The sequence below is a fragment of the Drosophila pseudoobscura genome, chromosome 3 (assembly GCF_009870125.1).
Source record: "Drosophila pseudoobscura strain MV-25-SWS-2005 chromosome 3, UCI_Dpse_MV25, whole genome shotgun sequence".
NCBI lineage: Eukaryota > Metazoa > Arthropoda > Insecta > Diptera > Drosophilidae > Drosophila > Drosophila pseudoobscura.
The window spans coordinates 22702977-22719789 of record NC_046680.1 but is presented as its reverse complement, the minus strand read 5'-3'; the positions used below and the strand labels follow the sequence as shown (position 1 = coordinate 22719789).

General features: G+C 48.0%; 5 protein-coding genes and 1 long non-coding RNA gene across 11 annotated transcripts; 2 read left to right on the top strand and 4 right to left on the bottom strand.

Annotated features, from left to right (window-relative positions):
* The first annotated feature begins 555 nt into the window (after nucleotides 1-555).
* On the top strand, nucleotides 556-3100 carry ppk6 (pickpocket 6). The gene is made up of 6 exons (XM_002138972.3): nucleotides 556-1068; nucleotides 1123-1326; nucleotides 1381-2117; nucleotides 2585-2702; nucleotides 2773-2882; nucleotides 2939-3100. Exons 1-6 carry the CDS (start codon nucleotides 893-895, stop codon nucleotides 3076-3078), a joined length of 1485 nt encoding a protein of 494 aa, XP_002139008.3. The 5' UTR covers nucleotides 556-892; the 3' UTR covers nucleotides 3079-3100.
* Nucleotides 3097-4572, bottom strand: l(2)k09848 (lethal (2) k09848). Its single transcript, XM_001361994.4, has 3 exons — nucleotides 4431-4572; nucleotides 3326-4370; nucleotides 3097-3272 (listed from the first exon to the last, which is right to left on the bottom strand). The coding sequence occupies exons 1-3, from the start codon at nucleotides 4516-4518 to the stop codon at nucleotides 3158-3160; spliced, it is 1248 nt and encodes a 415-aa protein (XP_001362031.2). The 5' UTR covers nucleotides 4519-4572; the 3' UTR covers nucleotides 3097-3157.
* Nucleotides 4573-6330: 1758 nt separating this feature from the next.
* On the bottom strand, nucleotides 6331-7520 carry LOC26533755 (uncharacterized). Of its 3 annotated transcripts, none has more exons than XR_001452420.2 (3): nucleotides 7406-7520; nucleotides 6991-7244; nucleotides 6331-6933 (listed from the first exon to the last, which is right to left on the bottom strand). It is a non-coding gene; the product is annotated as an uncharacterized lncRNA (long non-coding RNA). The 3 variants fall into 3 exon arrangements; XR_004468616.1 differs by having other exon boundaries at nucleotides 7364-7516; XR_001452421.2 differs by having other exon boundaries at nucleotides 7368-7509.
* Nucleotides 7521-7554: 34 nt separating this feature from the next.
* On the top strand, nucleotides 7555-8789 carry LOC6899089 (mitochondrial mRNA pseudouridine synthase Trub2). The gene is made up of 3 exons (XM_002138970.3): nucleotides 7555-7787; nucleotides 7843-8055; nucleotides 8121-8789. Exons 1-3 carry the CDS (start codon nucleotides 7658-7660, stop codon nucleotides 8723-8725), a joined length of 948 nt encoding a protein of 315 aa, XP_002139006.2. The 5' UTR covers nucleotides 7555-7657; the 3' UTR covers nucleotides 8726-8789.
* On the bottom strand, nucleotides 8748-10654 carry SmydA-5 (SET and MYND domain containing, arthropod-specific, member 5). Its single transcript, XM_001361993.5, has 2 exons — nucleotides 10160-10654; nucleotides 8748-10104 (listed from the first exon to the last, which is right to left on the bottom strand). The coding sequence occupies exons 1-2, from the start codon at nucleotides 10489-10491 to the stop codon at nucleotides 8787-8789; spliced, it is 1650 nt and encodes a 549-aa protein (XP_001362030.3). The 5' UTR covers nucleotides 10492-10654; the 3' UTR covers nucleotides 8748-8786.
* Nucleotides 10655-11411: 757 nt separating this feature from the next.
* Ars2 (arsenic resistance protein 2) lies at nucleotides 11412-16752 on the bottom strand. 4 transcript variants are annotated; one of them, XM_015185295.2, is made up of 8 exons: nucleotides 16639-16752; nucleotides 16141-16290; nucleotides 15897-16081; nucleotides 15555-15831; nucleotides 14811-14877; nucleotides 12736-14735; nucleotides 12566-12670; nucleotides 11412-11691 (listed from the first exon to the last, which is right to left on the bottom strand). In XM_015185295.2, the coding sequence occupies exons 2-8, from the start codon at nucleotides 16278-16280 to the stop codon at nucleotides 11619-11621; spliced, it is 2847 nt and encodes a 948-aa protein (XP_015040781.2). In that variant the 5' UTR covers nucleotides 16281-16290; nucleotides 16639-16752; the 3' UTR covers nucleotides 11412-11618. The 4 variants fall into 4 exon arrangements, with proteins under 4 accessions (XP_015040781.2, XP_001362029.3, XP_015040780.2 ...); XM_001361992.5 differs by lacking the exon at nucleotides 11412-11691 and adding an exon at nucleotides 11728-12127; XM_015185294.2 differs by lacking the exons at nucleotides 11412-11691; nucleotides 16639-16752 and adding exons at nucleotides 11728-12127; nucleotides 16525-16543.
* Between the last annotated feature and the right edge of the window lie 61 nt (nucleotides 16753-16813).

The following is a 16813-nucleotide window of genomic DNA, read 5'->3' as shown; positions in this document are numbered from 1 at the left end:
TCGTTGAATTTTCATAGCGAACTGGAGCGCATTTTTCTTCCATTACCATGGAAAACAATTAGCTCGAGGAGGCGGGACAGGAACTGACTGGCTACTAATTAAAATTCACTCAGGGCTGCTCAAACAAGCACAACAATGAATGGAACGAAACAGCATTCGATAAAGTCAACAACTAATTCCGAACGGACCCACATTCCCTTTCCAACATTCAGCTGCAATTTACACAAAAATTCCATTGAATTGAATGCCGCCCAATCCCGACCCCTGCTCTGCTCCAACTCCGTCTTCAAAGCCACGGGTCTGCTACAGGGGGGACAAAAGTTTTGAATTTTATTGTCCCAGCTTAAAAGCTAGATGCAGAAGATTTGAACACAGAAACTTTGTGACCTGGGGCGTAGAAGGAGAACGTGCCGACAAACAGTCGAGTCGAGTCAAGTCGATAGTCGCACAAGATGCTCGAATGCTCAGATGCTCAGATGCTCGGATGCTGCATAGTTTCTCAAGTCAAGATATATGAAGGGCCAACGCAAAGTTTTGCTTCGCACGGAACGGACTGGATTTGTCCGGGCCAGAGCTTCATGTGTGAGAATTTAAAGGAAACTTTGGCGGCTTGTTCGGTGTTTGTGGCTATGTATGTGTGGCTAATGTCGTGATTTTCATTATAATGGCACTTAGACCAAAAACATAGTGTATCGATTTCCTCGATGGGAGTACTTTATGGAGTCAATCCTTTAAATTATCACTAATGTCAAACAAGTGGCAAACTTTCTCGGGTCGGAACAATTAACGAGTCTATCAACCCATAATTAGGACCACAACTTACTGTCATTAGGCGGAGGTTACTAGCGTATATAAGCATGATCCAGGAGCGCCAGTTGCAACCAACTGTGACATGAAGGACGCCGGCAAGTGGCCAGCACCAGCACCTGGCAAGAGAGTCTTGGAAAGGAGGCGGCGCCTGGGCCCCCTGAGGTCAGCCATCGCCAGCACCTTCTGGGAGTACACGGAGCGGACGAAGGTAAGCGGAATGTGGCTGCTGCGACGTCAGCGCACCCACGGATTGTCCAGGTGAGTTAGAATTCCACTCCCATCCTTCCTCCCAGTGCACAGGGCAGATTTCAGATTCATTTGGTCCTCGGTGCTGCTGCAGTTGCTCCTGCTGAGTATCTACCTGACCCTTCTACTCTGGCTGAAGTTCTATTCGTATCCCATTTTGAACACCATCTCAAACGATCTCTCCATCACGGACGTGGCCTTTCCCGGCGTCACCATCTGCAGTCCCAAGGTGGTCAACACTGAGCGTGTGGAACGCTACGTCAAGACCCTGTGAGAAATTAAAAAACCCTTTTGAGTACCCTCTAAGGTAACTCCATTTCACAGTAATATTCCCCCAGAGTACGAGATGACTGATGTGGCAGCAGGGTTCGAGTTCCTTAACGCTTTCACGGACCAGAGCTTCGAGCCGCCGGCCCACGAGAGTTACAAAGTCACCGATGCGGTGCTTCGGATAAACAACGTGAGCGTCTGGGAGGCAGCCATGGCCGTCAGTCCGGGTTGCTCGGACTATGTAAAGAGATGCTTCTGGGGCCACACTGAGTTCCCATGCAACCAGAGCCACGAGTATCTCTCCTTCATACCGACGACGGCATATTTGGGCCCGTGCTGCTCCTTCAACTATAATCCGCGCAACTCCAGCTATGTGCCCTTTTCGGCCAACATCTTTGGCATGGATGGGGGTCTCACCTTTGTCGGCGCTGAGGGCTCTGAGCGCAATCTCAACACGGGTCTTATAGTCCTTGTCCACCATCCCATGGACTATGTCACCGAGTCGGCCTCCTCTGTGACAATCACCGCCCGATCTGAGAGCTTTCTTGAAGTCTCGCCCACCGTACAGAGCTCTTCGGCGGAGGTACTGGAGCTGTCGGAACGAAAGCGGGACTGCCTCATCTCGGACGACTTAAGGCTCCGAAACTACCGGCAGGCCGCCTGCCTGCTCTCCTGCCAGACGGAGGCCATTGTCGCGAAGTGCGGCTGTCATCCGTATCTCCTCCCCATCGTCGGCAACCAGTTCAAGGAGTGCAATCTAAATGATACATTCTGCTACTCGGCCAACTATGGTGAGTTCCTCTTCCCACGGAGCATCCCATGCCTCATTCGGGCTTACTGTCACTTCTGGTTCTGCCCACGCGCATCCTTCAGGGCCTGACAAGGTTCACGTACTCCCCTTCCGGCAGCCTTTATCACGTTGTCGCCTTCGCCCTTGGCTGCTGTACTTTTCATGTATTTTCCATGCTGCTGCTGTTGCTTCTACTGCTGCTGCTCCTGATGCGGTGACTGTGGCGTATTGTGTGGGTGCTCTGTTGTCGTCTCTTGTGCTCGCTCATGTTTCATAATTTATATTAAATATTCAGGATACTCACGTGCCCGAGTGTCTGCATTATACGCCATGACTAGGATGCGCCCACAAATCGCTTGGGAGCTCATTTGCACGTTAATAAACCCCTAAAGCGCTCCCTCCGATATGATATGCAAATTTAAAAAAAAAACGAAAGGTTCCCCCTTAACTTAACTTTACCTTTCGCAGACAACTTTAAGAGTGTGCGATGCGACCAGTGTCTGCCCAATTGCTACGATGTAACCTACTCCACGCTGTCCTACAAGACGGACCTCAATCAACACCAGTTCTCAGTGAGCCGCTACTAGTACGTGCCTTCTTAGTAGAAACATTTTATGAAGTCAGTTTAAAAAATTCATATTTGACTCCTCTTAAAGCTCTCGTGAGCTGCTCAACAGCGATAGCTTTGTGCTGCGTGTCTATCTGGCCAAGCAGGTCGTTCCGGTCATTCGAAAGGTGACGGTCATGTCTTGGATCGGTCTTCTCTGTAAGTGCTCTGTAGTGTAAGTTAACTAGATCTAACTAAACTCTCATCTATTTCAGCTGATCTTGGGGGCATTTTCAATCTCTGCCTGGGCCTGAGCATGATTTCCATTATTGAGTTCTTCTACTACTGCATATATCGCTTGTACATCAACTATCAGCTTCAGAAGGCGCAGTTGCCAAGGAAGGCGTGGCAATAGACCCAACTGCATCGTCCATACATATTAATACGTTTTAATATAAAACTTGGATCTAAAAATTAATAAGTAAATGGATAATTTAAACTTTCTTCTTTTTCGTCTTCTGCGACTGGTTCGGTCCCTTGCGCTTTTGCTTGGCCTTTTCCACCTTAACAGTCGCTTCAACTTGTTCTCCAGATTCGTCTTCGCTGTCGCTGTTGGGGAGATTAGTAGGTGACATCAAAGATATTCAAATAAATGTACTCACCCCACAGTTGGCATCTGATCAAACATATACTCGTATTCATCGTCCACAGGGGCTGTCTTGATACTAGGCTTCTGTGGCACTATATTATCAATTTCCTCCTCCTCTTCTTCAGCATCAGCCTCTGGTTTTTCCTCCTTTAGTTGGCGGATGAGGATCTTGGTAGCCTTCGATTTAACATAGCATTGATAGAGCAGCACTGTAGAGTCGGCGTCGTGGATGCGCACATAACGATCTAAGCTGGCAGAGCTCAAGAACCGTCCAGTGGGATCCAAATGCAGGTCGCTTATGCCACCCGTGAATCCCTTGTACGTGTGCACATGAGTTTTCATGCGTCGAATGTCGAAGGCCTTCAGGGCGCCCATTGTTGTACCCGTGTAGATGTAGTTTCCTTGTGCCACCAGAGTCGCGAAGCTCATTCCGTGCTCCTCGCTGGCAAAGCAGGAGACGGGACGGCGCTGCTTGCGGGTGTCGTAGAGGCGAACATATCCGTGTCGGGAGCATGTCGCCAAAACACTGGGACCGTCCACAAAGCCAATGTCACTGTCCCAAACAGGGACCTCCAGCTGCAGATAATCATTTGGCAAGTTCTTCGAAGTAAAAATCTGCTTGCCGTCAGCGCTCAGGTCGTAGACTTTCAGATTATTTTGTCGCTCCTTGCCACCAGTGGCCACAATGTTCCTGGCCTGTGTGCACTGACGTAGGTGATCCATTTGGGTACCAGTGGAGATAACAACAGGTGCCGTTTCTTCTTCGGGGTCTAGCTCCAGGCTTTGCAGCTCCCCATTCCCAATGCCGGCAATCAGTTTTTCGTTGAAGCGAGCCAGGCCAACAATGGGAGCTGCGCTGAAACTCACATGTCGCGCGGAGAACCCTCCTTCCCCAATGGAATGCAACTCGGCGATGTTTTTACCTCGGCCAAGCAGAATTTCTGTTCGCGACTCGTTGCCAAAAGCCAGAGAAGTGACCCGCGATTCCTTGTCCAAGTCCTTAAGATCACTGATGTTTCTCTGTCCGTGTGGGGTTTTCTCCGAGGCCGGCAGAAGGTCTACAAGAATCGTTTATAATCAATTCAATCATTGTCGAAACACCAAATTTTGTGACTTACGTTTGAAAGATCCCGTGTGTGTTCCCACGTAAATTTCATGTTGTGCTGTATAATTGGGGTGCTTAAGATTGGCCGTGGTCCACTTCATCTTAATAAATAATTGTTTTTAGCTTACTTTGCCAATTAAATTACAAAATCTCAACACAAAACAAATGCACGTGCGGGTATAAAATATCGATGGTTTTCGAATTGTGCGATACATCGATGGTTTATTCCGTGCAATTTCGAGTCGACATTTTCGACAGCCCTAAACACTAGTGCTGCAAAACGATTAAGCTAATCGGTATTTACCGATAAAATTTTTAATTATTGACCGGAACGCCAAAACATTTGAATCACGGCTACCATGCCGCATCACAATCCCTCTAGGACACGGACCGGACGATGGCAATATTGTCGAGTAGATCCTCTGGACCAGAAGAAGCTTGGCGGTGAGTATAATGTTGGTGGACCATGTCTTATCGGACCTTATCAGGGACAAAGTAAATCCGTTTTCAAAGAGCTCAAAGTGAAGTCGATTGGTAAGCAATCAATATCAATAATATATATTTTATATCATGTGCTTGCCCCGACCCTGTCACGGAATCCGATTCAGCAGGGCCTGAATAAAAGAACGCTGAGACAGGGAACTCGTAACAGCTTCGAATCGAAGCGAAGCGAAGCAGGAAGTAACCATCTGCAGTTATTGGTCCTTTTTCGAGGTGCCTGAAATTTGAAATGAAATGAAATGTCGCAGTGGGAGATGCAAGTAGGTCCTTAGACTCAACCGCTTCCATTTATAGCAAGCCTTCTTCTGCTGGCCCTTGTGACAGGAATCGCAGCCTCGCACAGGATCGCTCAGCCGCCTGCAGCACCCGAAGAGTCACACAGCACCACCACGCTCCAGCCACCACCTCCGACATCCACAACCTCCACTACAACAATGCTCCCGCTATAGCAACATCAACAACCTGTTTTACAACAACCTGTACCACACCAACAACAGCCTGTAACACAACACCCTGTACTACAAGAACAACATCCTTTCCTACAACAACAACCTGCAGCACAACACCCTATACCACAACAACAGCACCCTGTACTACAACAACAACCTGCGGCACAACACCATATACCACAACAAAACCCTGTACTACAACACCCTATACCACAACAACAACACCCTGTACTACAACAACAACCTGCAGCACAACACCCTATACCACAACAACAACACCCTGTACTACAACAACAACCTGCGGCACAACAACAGCACCCTGTACTACAACAACAACCTGCGGCACAACACCCTATACCACAACAACAACACCCTGTACTACAACAACAACCTGCAGCACAACACCCTATACCACAACAACAACACCCTGTACTACAACAACAACCTGCGGCACAACACCCTATACCACAACAAGAACACCCTGTACTACAGCTGCGAGCCTGATCGAGAAGCTCATTCCCAAGCGGATAGGATAGGTGTAACATGTATATCACCCTGTATCCTAACCAACAGTCATGCACTCAATATACAGCAATCTAATAAAGCTTATTTCAAAATTCCAGGATCTGCCTATAACATTTCCGATTCGAAATAGAGAACTAAACTGTACATCAAACAACATACATATATGTATGTCATGCCCAATACAGTACAACTGAAACAATAAGTACGTATAATATATAGAAATATACAATATGATACATATTTTTGTGTTTGTCGCACAACATTATCCCTGATACCGCCGGCGGCAATCCGATTGGCCTTGGGTCCTGAGGTTCTGATGTTGATGGAGCTTGTCTAATCGGACCTTATCAGGGAAAAAGTAAAACTGAAGAAAAAGTAAATCGTTTTGAAAGAGCTCAAAATGAAGTTCAGCGAGTGGCTAGCAATTTTTATCATTTATGTGCTTGCCTCGAAACAATTCACCTGGGTCTGTACCCCACACCACTCATTGCTTATGCATTTCGGCACGAGCGGGAATGGCGAAACTAAAATGATAATCATACATAGTAGATATGCTTTGTTTCTTCGTCTCGCATTCGATTCAAAAGTGCTGATTGGTGATTGGTGTTATCGACAAAGAATATCATTAGATATCAAAGAATACACATTACAGGGGGAAGCTTGCTAGAATTTCAGACTTCCGCTGATCGCGTAGAAAGTGTCAGCCCGACTGTCAGTCAGTGCCAAATCACATAAGTGCACGGTGCCACACTGGACTGCTCCGAAGTCAAAGTCCCCAAATCGCTTAAGTATCTCGCGGGCATTGAAGGGGCATGCGATAGTGATTTTTCAGCACTACCATATGCAGCTTTTTAGCCGATGCGGAAAGGAGTTGCTTGGAAACGAACCTCTGCAACTCAGGAGCCTCAATGCAGCCGTACCCAACACGGGCGGAGCTTGGAGCGACAGGATTCGCAGCAGCACATAGGAACCCAATGTTATTTGGTTATATATGAAGAGGTCATCATCGATGCCCTGAAGCTGAGCCTCCAAAATGCTTTTCTGGGGAGTAAATACACAATAAATGGCTGACCTGGTGTCCTATCCATTCGTTATTACCTTAAGTTCCCAAAACGCGATTCTGAACTTCGCCAAAGTTCAATGGAACAACCAGCAAATGTGTTGGGATATTCCTGCGAATGGTGCCAACAAGGGAGCGTATCTGGCGCAACGCAGCACACACCTGATTGCGCACCTTGGCCTAGGTCACATTTGAAGACTCCTCGTGCTGACGTGAAAAGTAAATTTTTGATTGTGTTTCTTCCTCGATGCGACGTTTGGTCGATCCCTTGGGGCCAATCCCATAGAATGATCTGCAAGGCATTTAATTCGAATGATATATACATATATATATATATAAATATAAATTTATCCGGTATCCGATGGTACAGAACAGCTCTATCTCCATATCTTTCACAGGCAACCGACCTACTTACTGGGACACATGGAATGAAAGTTTAAAACTGCCACAAACCATTTCTTCTAAATTGTCGGCGCCCGGGTCCGCTTCGTCGGGCGCGAAGAAAAAAACCGGCCTCTTAATTGTAAGGAAAACCGTGAATCAGACCAAAAACCAGGGTGGCAAAACCACAGATGGTATCGATGGTTGGTAAATTGTGCGATGAATCGATTTATTTTTCGACCAGTGCTGAAAAATAGATCGACTTAAAACAGCTGCTGCATTTGAAAATAAACAATGTGAATTTGTTTTATGTAATTTGAACGCATGGCTCTCACAAAAGTCTACGATGCCACGACAGTTTTTAGGCACTTAAATGGCGTTTTAAATGTATACAAACCCGCCGGCATGAAAGTGGGACACGTGCGCAGTGCCGTTCTCAGCAACATTTGCAAGGGTTAGTGGAGCAATCTTTAAATATTCCTAACATAACATTTCCTATTGTCCTTAAGGTCTCAACGAACTGAAGCAGCGGGATCCACGCAGGCTTCCGGAAAACAGACCGCTGCTGGGCACGGGTACCGCCGCCGACAGTGTCCTCCACAATATAGCCACGAGCACGGATCTCTCTGACGATGTGCTGTCCACTGGACCTCGCTACATGCCGGAAGATATACGCTGTGCCGCAGTGGCTAGTCTGGGACAACACACAAGCGGTGTTTTGCGTAAATTATTCACTTTCATAAGAACCAAAGTAAAGCAATCTAATAATCGCCATGCTATTCATTAGTTTTTGGCATCAACAAGGGACTGCGGCAATCGAGTCGCATACAGAAGAACCGGCCAGTGCGAGTGTACCACATTACTGGTCGTATGGGCACTGCCACGGAGAATCACCTGCCAGACACCCACATCACAGCGCGATCCAACCATAAACATGTTTCGGCGGAAAGAATCAGTGGCCTGGCTGCCTCAATGCAGGCCTCGCATCAGAGAAAGATGTACGAGCTGTGCGGCGTCGACCTCCAAACCCAAGCGGCCTACGAGCTAGCTTGTAAAGGCCTCATTCGCCCGGCCGACAATAGCCTGCCTGTCATCTATGGAATCAAGCTAATTCATTTCGAACGCCCGCACTTCACTTTGGAGCTGCATTCCATCAATGAGACGCAGGAGTACTTGGCCGCCCTGGTGCATGACATGGCGCTGGAGCTGCGTACAGTGGCCCATTGCAGTCAGCTACGTTGCATCCGCCACTCCCACTTTGATGTCACTGACAGCTTACTGAGGCATGGCTGGCATCTGCCGGGGATCGTGAAGAACCTGCGCCAGCAGCGGGAGATTCTGCGGGAACATCCGCAGATGTTGGAGCAAGAGCGCGTAGAGTTGCATGCGTGAAGATAGATAAGATTGCAAGCTGTAGATTAACTGTATCATAAAGTATGTTTTATTTGGAAAACTAGTCAATTTTCTGCTGCTGGTATTTGATGGTCAGCATTAGTTTCTCCCACTCAAAGATCTCCGTCTGAAGCTTGTCGTTCAGCTTCTTACCTGCCACCGAATCGAGTTCCTTTTGCAGCACCTGCTGAGCCTCTTTGAGTCGGAGCAGAGCGTCTTCTAGCAGCTTAGAAGCCTCTGCGGGATTCCTGCGCGCCTGTTCCTCCAGGGTGTGGGCGATCTCAACCAGAATAACAGTCAGATAGATGGCAAGCTTAATGCTGTAGGGATCCAGGCGACGACAGACGTTGTACAGGTCATCACACAAGCGCAACTTGCGCTCCAGTATTCCATCACTGAGCGAGCTCAGCTCAAGACCATTTTCATTGCCATATAGCTGAATAAGCGTGTGCTTCAGGTTGAACATGTGAAAGTGATTTGGATGCAGCATCTGCGTGAGGCGGGCCAAAGTTAGCTCAATCTCACTGGCCGATGGGCGTCCGGCCAGCATCTTATCCACCTGCTCCGTCATATGGGTCTGAAGCTCGGTCACGTATGCCGTGTCCATGGCCATGGGGCAAGCGTCGCATTTCCACTGACTTTGCTCGTCGACTGGATCTAGGGGGAGTTGCTTGCCCCCACAGGATTTGTTCACATCTCCCAGGCAGGTCAACGCACTCACATAGCTGCCAAATTCCGTGGGATCCAAGCAGCGTTCGCAGCCACATTTGAAATGTTTGGTCAGACGCAGATGATGCTGGCGCAAATGAGTGCCCCATAGGATGTTTGTGTAGGTAATCCTCAAATGATCGCCCTTCTTCAGGTCGCCGCCCGCCCTAACCTCGATCTGCATGGTACTTCCGTCAAATTGGAAATAGCAGTTGGGCTGGCAGGCGTGCTCCATCATGCACGCCTGCCGGAACAGTCCGCTCAGCTCGATGCCCGTGGGCAACTCCACAACCATGTAGTTTGTCTCAATGATGCCACACAGCCGATGGAGCAGTTCCGGTTCGCAGTGTTCAAAGACATCCTTCTTGCTCTGCTCGAGCCGCTGCAGAAAGCGTTGGCTCAAGTAGCTCACAATTCCATCTTCCGCCTCCTGGTGCAGCTCAGTGCCCTTCCGTTCCTCCTCGTGCGACTGCATCTCGAGCAGATCGGTCCACTTCTTCGGATCTTTGCGCTGCAGCAGCAGACACTTCAGCACAAGGAGTGCATCTCCCCTGTAAAAATCGTTCAGCCCCCGGGTGTCGGCTCTCGCAGACGGACCCGGTCCCAAGCTCAAAACGCTGCACTCCAGGGCCTCATGCTCGCAAGAAGCACTGCAAACTGGCCAACGACAACTGTGGGATATGTTGGTGAAAATAAGATGAAAACTCTCTGGCGGTGTGTACTCACTTGCGACACAAATGTTTGCCCAGGCGACAGGGCGTGTAGCAACCCACGCATGGCACGGTCGTGGACGACTTCTCCGCCTCCGACATGTACCACTTTGGCCCGACCACCAGCGGCTCCTCCACGAAAATTATCTGATTGGCCTTGATGTCCTGTGTGGCAACCAAAAAGCGACCCAGCACGTCATCCTTCTTCTCGCGGATCGGCTTGCAGCAGCGCTTGTGTTCCGGCCAGTGTTGCTTCTGGTGCTCCTTGTCGCAATACCGCACAATTTTACAGCGAGTGCAAGTCTGGGCGGCCGCAACTCCGCATACGGCACAGTCCATGCTCCGCATGCTCGATATATGTTGTCTGTAGACGCGGAATATGATTCCCAAACTAAACTGTCGAAATTGTTACGTTGGCAGCGATTCGGTTGATTTTGTACGCCACTGGCTGAGATTTGTGCTTATTTTTAGCGCGCTTCCCCAAACAAGAGCAAAAGCGTTGCCATACTCACGCAATAATTACACTCCGCTCTCTCTCTCTCTCTCTTCAGAGAGGACAAAAATCTAATTTCTCCAGTATGGGGGAATATGTATAAGATTTGTGGGGGAAGTGGATATGTGTAACACCCAGAAGAAAACGTTTCGGACCCCATTACAAAATATATTGTTTTCTTATGATTGATATGAAATGCCAAGCGCTGCCCATTTTCATCTTCCCTTCTGCACAATGAGCTTCCCGGCGGGCATTCAAACGTACTGGCTTACTGGACATGCACCAACTTCATCTCACTGGGATAGGTGGCCGCTGTGGGTGCAAATACTACGAACCAAATATTTCATCATATTTAAGACTCTTAATGAAAATTTCGAAGAAACCGACATAATTTTTAAGTAAACATTAAATGTTTACATCTGATGCCAGCTTTCTTTCGCAGGCAGTTGGCGCAGATCTTGTGGAGTGTCTGCGGTCCTTGGTGCTCGAGTGATTTCCAGATTGGCAAAACGCTAGTCAACTTGCGAGAGAATTGGTAGCCATGCTTTGAGACCGGGTGCGATACATCCCATTCCCTCACATTTCACTGCGACGTCGGTTCTTGCAACTGTGACTCTTAGGGTACATGCACAGAATTGCATCATTATTCGAAAACGGAGTTAAGGTCTTCTAATCCTCATCCAAGATCATTCGCCTTGAACGACCCACCGCTGCATCTTCATCAATCGGTGCAATTTTTAGACCCGACCCAATTAATGGTTGTCCTCGTAGAGAATTCTGGTTTTCTTGAACTTTATTTTGCTGTTTTATCCGTCGCTGATTACAAAATTGAACCGTACAAAACATTCGGCAATTGGAAGCAGATAAAGTTACAATTACTATAGCACGTAGGTTGCATTATGAGGGGACTTGATCAATGCAGGCATAATATATAGTAAATACAATTGATTTAGATTTGATTGTACACTAGTAGCTCTATAGTCTAGTACGGCTCTTGTGGCGCGTCCAAGTCCCGGTAGTGTGATCTGTGTGATCGATAATCAAAACCACCGGGTCTGTAAGCAACGAGAATGAACGAGAAGGAATTTAGATATTGTGTTGAATATTACATGTTTATTTATTTAGTATATAGATTCGCCCTTTCGGCAACGTCATCTCTGAACGCGATTATATTTATAGTTATAGTCGGTTTCTAAATACAATTGGCAAATCATTGTAAACGAAAACAGATATCGGTATTCATATATAAATCAGCTTTATAATATATGTATATGTGATTGATTGTTCTTTCTTGCTAGAATTTTTTGAATCGAATGTTGGGTCGAAACAGGATCATTTGATCAGATCAGATTTCATTTACATTGCTGTGTAATATTTTTGCATGTGTGTACTGGTATTGGGCTAATCAACTAGTCAAATATATCGGAATTTGAGGGCGCATCCAAATCATGGTAACCGACAAGCCGGCGGTGGTGTTCCAAAGGCAATTCCCTGCAAAAAATTTGCGACACAAGAAGATTGTGACAAATTTCGTTTTAGACCAACAGAAACAACAAAATATAGGAAACAAAGACGTAAAAGAGGGCGATCTAATCATATCTGAGAGGTGACTAAAGACTGAACAGACGCTGTGTGGCGGCCGCTTCAAGCTGGCCATTCCGCAGCTCGGTTCAATCATGTTTCAAGTGTCATCTTCATGATACCACCGAGCATAAAGGGATATTTTGAAAATGGAGCAAGGAGAAAGTGTAGTAACGTTTAAATGCTGGAGAGGGCAACTTCTCATGGATAATAGTTGAGAAAACAAATCTCATAAGAAACTCCGTTAGGAGAGTGAATGTGGATCGAATGAGAACCGAAACCATTCCAAGTTATAACGCGCTTAGACTAAAAGTAGAGTTAAGGCAAGCGAGTGGCTCAAGTACTAACCTGCGAGCAGGTGGGAAATGGCGTCCACCACGGCCACCCCCCATCATGTGGCCACCAAAGCTATACGGCATCCCAGACATTGGGGTATACATCGGCGGACGGTATCTGGAAAAAGAAATGCACATTTATTCCGCGATCGAGGAATTTGAATATGATTGCGTTGCACTCACCCTCCGGGCCCACGAACAGACTCCGTTTCAGGGCGCTTGACGCTGCCGGGGTGCTCTGGCAACTGTGGACGCTTCGGGTCGCGTAGATAGTTGTTGAAATATTGCACCTCCTTGCGGACCTCATCAACCTTCTCCTCATGCTTGTTGAAAATGTGCTTGCGGATAAATTCGGGTCCCTTGAACTTCTTTCCCGAAAGCGGACATAGCCATTTGTCCTTGGCCAGCTCCTGAGTGTTGGCCTGCACAAACTTCTCCACCTCGGTGTCGGCGTTTTTGGCACCGAGATCCTTGATCTGATCTTCGCTGAGCAGCGCGGTTTTGGTCAGAAATTGCAGAAGCTTGCCCTCGTAGGACTTGATGTATTCATTGAGCTCGTTGCTGGTGACACGAGAGGGAGCTGGGCCACGGGCGTGGATGATGCCACAGCGATTGGGCATCTCGTCTTCGTAGGGATACTCGCAATGGTTGTAGTAGTCCACCGAGTGGACAATCCGTAGGTACAGCACTAGACGATCCAATACCGACAGCAACTGCTCGTCCCGTTCGATGGGCTCGCCCTCACCGTCCTTGCGGTCGCCGGAGAGGCCCAATAGCTCCTCCTCCTCGGCGGAAGCCTCTTCGATGAGGTAGTCGGTGATATTCTGAAGCACAGGATTCTTAGAATTGAAACCATAGCTGGAGCCGCTTCCATTGGCAGCCGTTGCCTCCGAATCGCTGGCAGGCGAGGGCTTGCTAAGGGGACCTTCGGACCACAGCTTAAATTTCTCATCCAGATTCATGACAATCCGAGCGCACAACTTGATATCTGATCGCACCACCTGTTTGTGGGCAGTGATGCCGTTGGCTGGACGCACTCGCCGACTCAAGTCGCGATTCACAATGGCCCCCATTTCGCAGTCGCGCAATCGCTGATTGTTCAAGCTCCAGCAAATCTCTTTGATGTTGACATCGCGTGTGAATGTAATCCAGCCGCGACGGTACCAGCGACGCTCCACCAAGGGATCTGCTATGGCCGTTCTCAAATACCCGCTGAAGCGGCTGCAAAGGGCCTCGATCTCGGCCTTGGTTATGGACGGAGCCAGGTTTCGTAGGAAAATCGATGAAGTGCGGTGCATGGCTCGCGGAGGATTCACTTTGTCCAGGTCAATGGTTACTGGTTTCACCTCACCTTGGGCATCCCCAGTCGCTGGCTCAGCAGCACTTTCCACTTTGGCCGCATCACCATTTTCCTGTTTTTTCTCATCATCAGATTTTGGCGATTTTTCTGCCTGCTTGCCGTCCTCCTTAGCTTCACCCTCGACCTCAGGATCAGCAGCGGACTTCTCTGGGGATATTTCTTCTTTGGGACTAACTGATCCCAGCTTTGCCTTAGCTGCTTCAGCCTGATCCTTCTCAGCCTCCGCTTTCTGTTCGGCCCTCAGGCCATCCTCAACATCATATTTGGCCTTAAGCTTCTCGTCGTCCTCCTCCTCCTCTTCGGAGGAGCTGGAGCTAGATTCAGATTCAGATGAGGAGCTCTCCTCGTCGCTGCTGCTGTTTCGCTTGCGCTTCTTGATCTTCTTTTTCTTTTCCTTCTTCTGCTTCTGCTTGATCTCCGGAATGGGCTCGCTTACTTTTGGCTCTTCCTCCTCTGGTTTTTTGGGAGGCGCATCTTCAACTTCAGCGTCATCCCAGTTCTCATCGTCCGAGTTAACAGGCTTTAAAGCAATTCGCTGAGGCGAAACAATCAGTGGCAGTTCATCTTCCTCCTTCTCTTTCTTGGGACTCTTGGGTGTATTTTCGACCACCGTGGTTGGATCAACTGACTCCGGCTTCCGGTCGAAGACTAACGCCTCCTTAGGCTTTTCATCGAGAACCTTGAGATCCTCATCGGTGCCGCCTTCCAGCTTGATAACACAGGTGTCCAAGACCCTGATCAAAGCATCGCCATGGGAGGAGTCTACCTTGACGCTGCCAATGGTGCCATTTTCTAGGAGTTCCACAAACACATCTGTGCGTCTCTGCAAGGATTTGTAGGGAGAATGGTCTTAAAAAAACTGGTCTCAAAATGATTCTCGTAGATAAGATAATAGTACCCGCAAAAATCCGCGCTGCTCCTCGCTGCGGTTCACACTGTCCTCGGGATGGTATTTGTTCTTGAACCTATGGGAAGACAAAAGATTTTTCAAGTGAGCATTTGGTGGGGTAAGTAGAATCATTCCAGACGGTAAAAAGAAAAAATTCTGCGCGGCAGTCGAATTTCTACATTTCGCTTATCCTTTTCCGGCTGTTGGCAATAGGTTTAGTAAATGATTTACTGGGTTTAGATAGCGATTGTTTTTGTTTTGTTTTTGTTATTACCCAAAGTCTTACCTTTGATGGCTTTGCGCTTTCGTTATTTATAGGAATGTGATATATGGTTATTTTGGGCTTTCGCTCAACAATCGAATTGAAATAAATCGCGGTTTCAAAATATAAACACACCACGGCATTGCTCGCCGGGTAATTAAGACTTTAAGTTCAAGTTATATCAGTGATATCAGACAGCAGCTCTGCAAAAGCGGCGCAGATGCTCTCAGATAGGACTCTGTCTCACAAACCCAATAAGCTGCAGAGAAAAACTTAATAATATACAAACAGTTATGATTTGAGTGGCGTGGCGCACAAGGAAACAGGCAAATAAGAGAAACAACGCAAGGGATTACATAGGTGGGTGGGTATAGATGGGGATGGTAGAAATAGATCAACCAAATGAAAAGGAGAGTGCACTGCATCAGCATTGGCATCGCCGTTGGGCGCTCACTCGTCGCAGAAGTCCAGGCAGTGGGCTAGATACTAACCATTCCTCGTCCTTGTGGGCAACAAAGAACTCGTTCAGCTGCTGGCGCTTGAAGTCCGTCTTGTACTCCGTGTACTTGCGCATCACCTCGGAGTCGGAGATGTTCTCGTCCTGGGTGTCAAGGAACTGTTTCAAGTTCAGCATCGCCGGCTGAGTCAGCGTGTCTCCCCCGATTATTGGCAGCTCTCGCACTGGCGGCGGGTGGCTGGCGTGGTGGTACGCCGAGTGCATGGACTGATAGTGATCGGTCCATGCCTGCATGAGATAGGGGTCATAGCCTGCAATTATGAAACGGTAGCAAATAGCAACATATACTTTCGTTAATTTTTGCAGGCGAACCTACCACCATATCGAGGACCTGGGCGCCCATCTCCGTCACCCCAGTCAGAGCGCATACGTTTCGGTGGGGGCATGTCGCGAACGGGAGAGCCGTACCGTGCCCGTGGACCCGGGCCACGGTAATCGCTGTAATCGGGTCGATGACGCGGTGCTCCGCCTCCTCCAGCACCTCCACCCCGGAAGGGATTGCTGTAATATGGAGAAGAGCAGTTTAGTGGTGGGCCTTTGCTGGCGGACAGGCCACTTACCGCTCCGACCATTCGTCCCGGCCTCCTCCAGCACCACCTATGGGGCGACGCTCGTCTCGGCGCTCAGTCCGATAGCTCTCGCGTTCTCCACGAAACTTGTCGCGCCGCTTGCGGTCGTACTCATCATCCGAATCAGCCATTGGTGGTTGTCTGAAATCAGGAATGGATGCGGATTGTAGTGAAAGTGCTTCCGCCATAACCTCAATTTTCTTCCACTTTCATTCACTTGTACCAACAAATTAAAAAAGTTCTTCAGTTTCTACACATAAAATCACTTCGTCTGGTTTTTAAGTAAGCATTTTTAGGTATTTATTTACTTGGTTTATGCATAAAAGAATACACAAGCCGCCATCTTGCCGCTTGGCAGAAAACCAAATCGCTTACGTGTTTTGTTTCGCCAAGTCCGCGATTTCTTTAGGTGGAGAACTATTGACAGATGGTTGCACTAACTTGATTCCTTTTTAATTGCCGTTTTGTCATAAGAGAAAATACACCTACCTTATTTAAATAATTTAAATTAAAATTTTAATTTAATTTTTTTCGCAGAGCCCTGCGCGTCAGTGTGACCGTAGATCAAGCTTAGCCCACTTAGGCCCCCAGTATTTAAACAGTTCAACGACTTGAGGCACATGGCGGAAAATATTACTGAATGCACATTTTTCTTGTAGATCCA

What these genes read in the sequence shown, in the direction of transcription:
- Ars2 (XM_001361992.5), bottom strand. Translation starts at nt 16,280, where the DNA reads ATGGCTGATTCGGATGATGAGTACGACCGCAAGCGGCGCGACAAGTTT. An exon ending in CGGGACGAATGGTCGGAGCG is followed by an intron (nt 16,082 to 16,140) that starts GTAAGTGGCCTG and finishes TCCATATTACAG; the next exon opens with CAATCCCTTCCGGGGTGGAG. An exon ending in GCCCACAAGGACGAGGAATG is followed by an intron (nt 14,878 to 15,554) that starts GTTAGTATCTAG and finishes GTCTTCCCATAG; the next exon opens with GTTCAAGAACAAATACCATC.
- LOC6899089 (XM_002138970.3), top strand. Translation starts at nt 7,658, where the DNA reads ATGGCTCTCACAAAAGTCTACGATGCCACGACAGTTTTTAGGCACTTA. An exon ending in TCTCAGCAACATTTGCAAGG is followed by an intron (nt 7,788 to 7,842) that starts GTTAGTGGAGCA and finishes ATTGTCCTTAAG; the next exon opens with GTCTCAACGAACTGAAGCAG. An exon ending in ACACACAAGCGGTGTTTTGC is followed by an intron (nt 8,056 to 8,120) that starts GTAAATTATTCA and finishes GCTATTCATTAG; the next exon opens with TTTTTGGCATCAACAAGGGA.
- SmydA-5 (XM_001361993.5), bottom strand. Translation starts at nt 10,491, where the DNA reads ATGCGGAGCATGGACTGTGCCGTATGCGGAGTTGCGGCCGCCCAGACT. An exon ending in GGCAAACATTTGTGTCGCAA is followed by an intron (nt 10,105 to 10,159) that starts GTGAGTACACAC and finishes CATATCCCACAG; the next exon opens with TTGTCGTTGGCCAGTTTGCA.
- ppk6 (XM_002138972.3), top strand. Translation starts at nt 893, where the DNA reads ATGAAGGACGCCGGCAAGTGGCCAGCACCAGCACCTGGCAAGAGAGTC. An exon ending in TTCTCAGTGAGCCGCTACTA is followed by an intron (nt 2,703 to 2,772) that starts GTACGTGCCTTC and finishes CTCCTCTTAAAG; the next exon opens with CTCTCGTGAGCTGCTCAACA. An exon ending in GTCTTGGATCGGTCTTCTCT is followed by an intron (nt 2,883 to 2,938) that starts GTAAGTGCTCTG and finishes CATCTATTTCAG; the next exon opens with CTGATCTTGGGGGCATTTTC.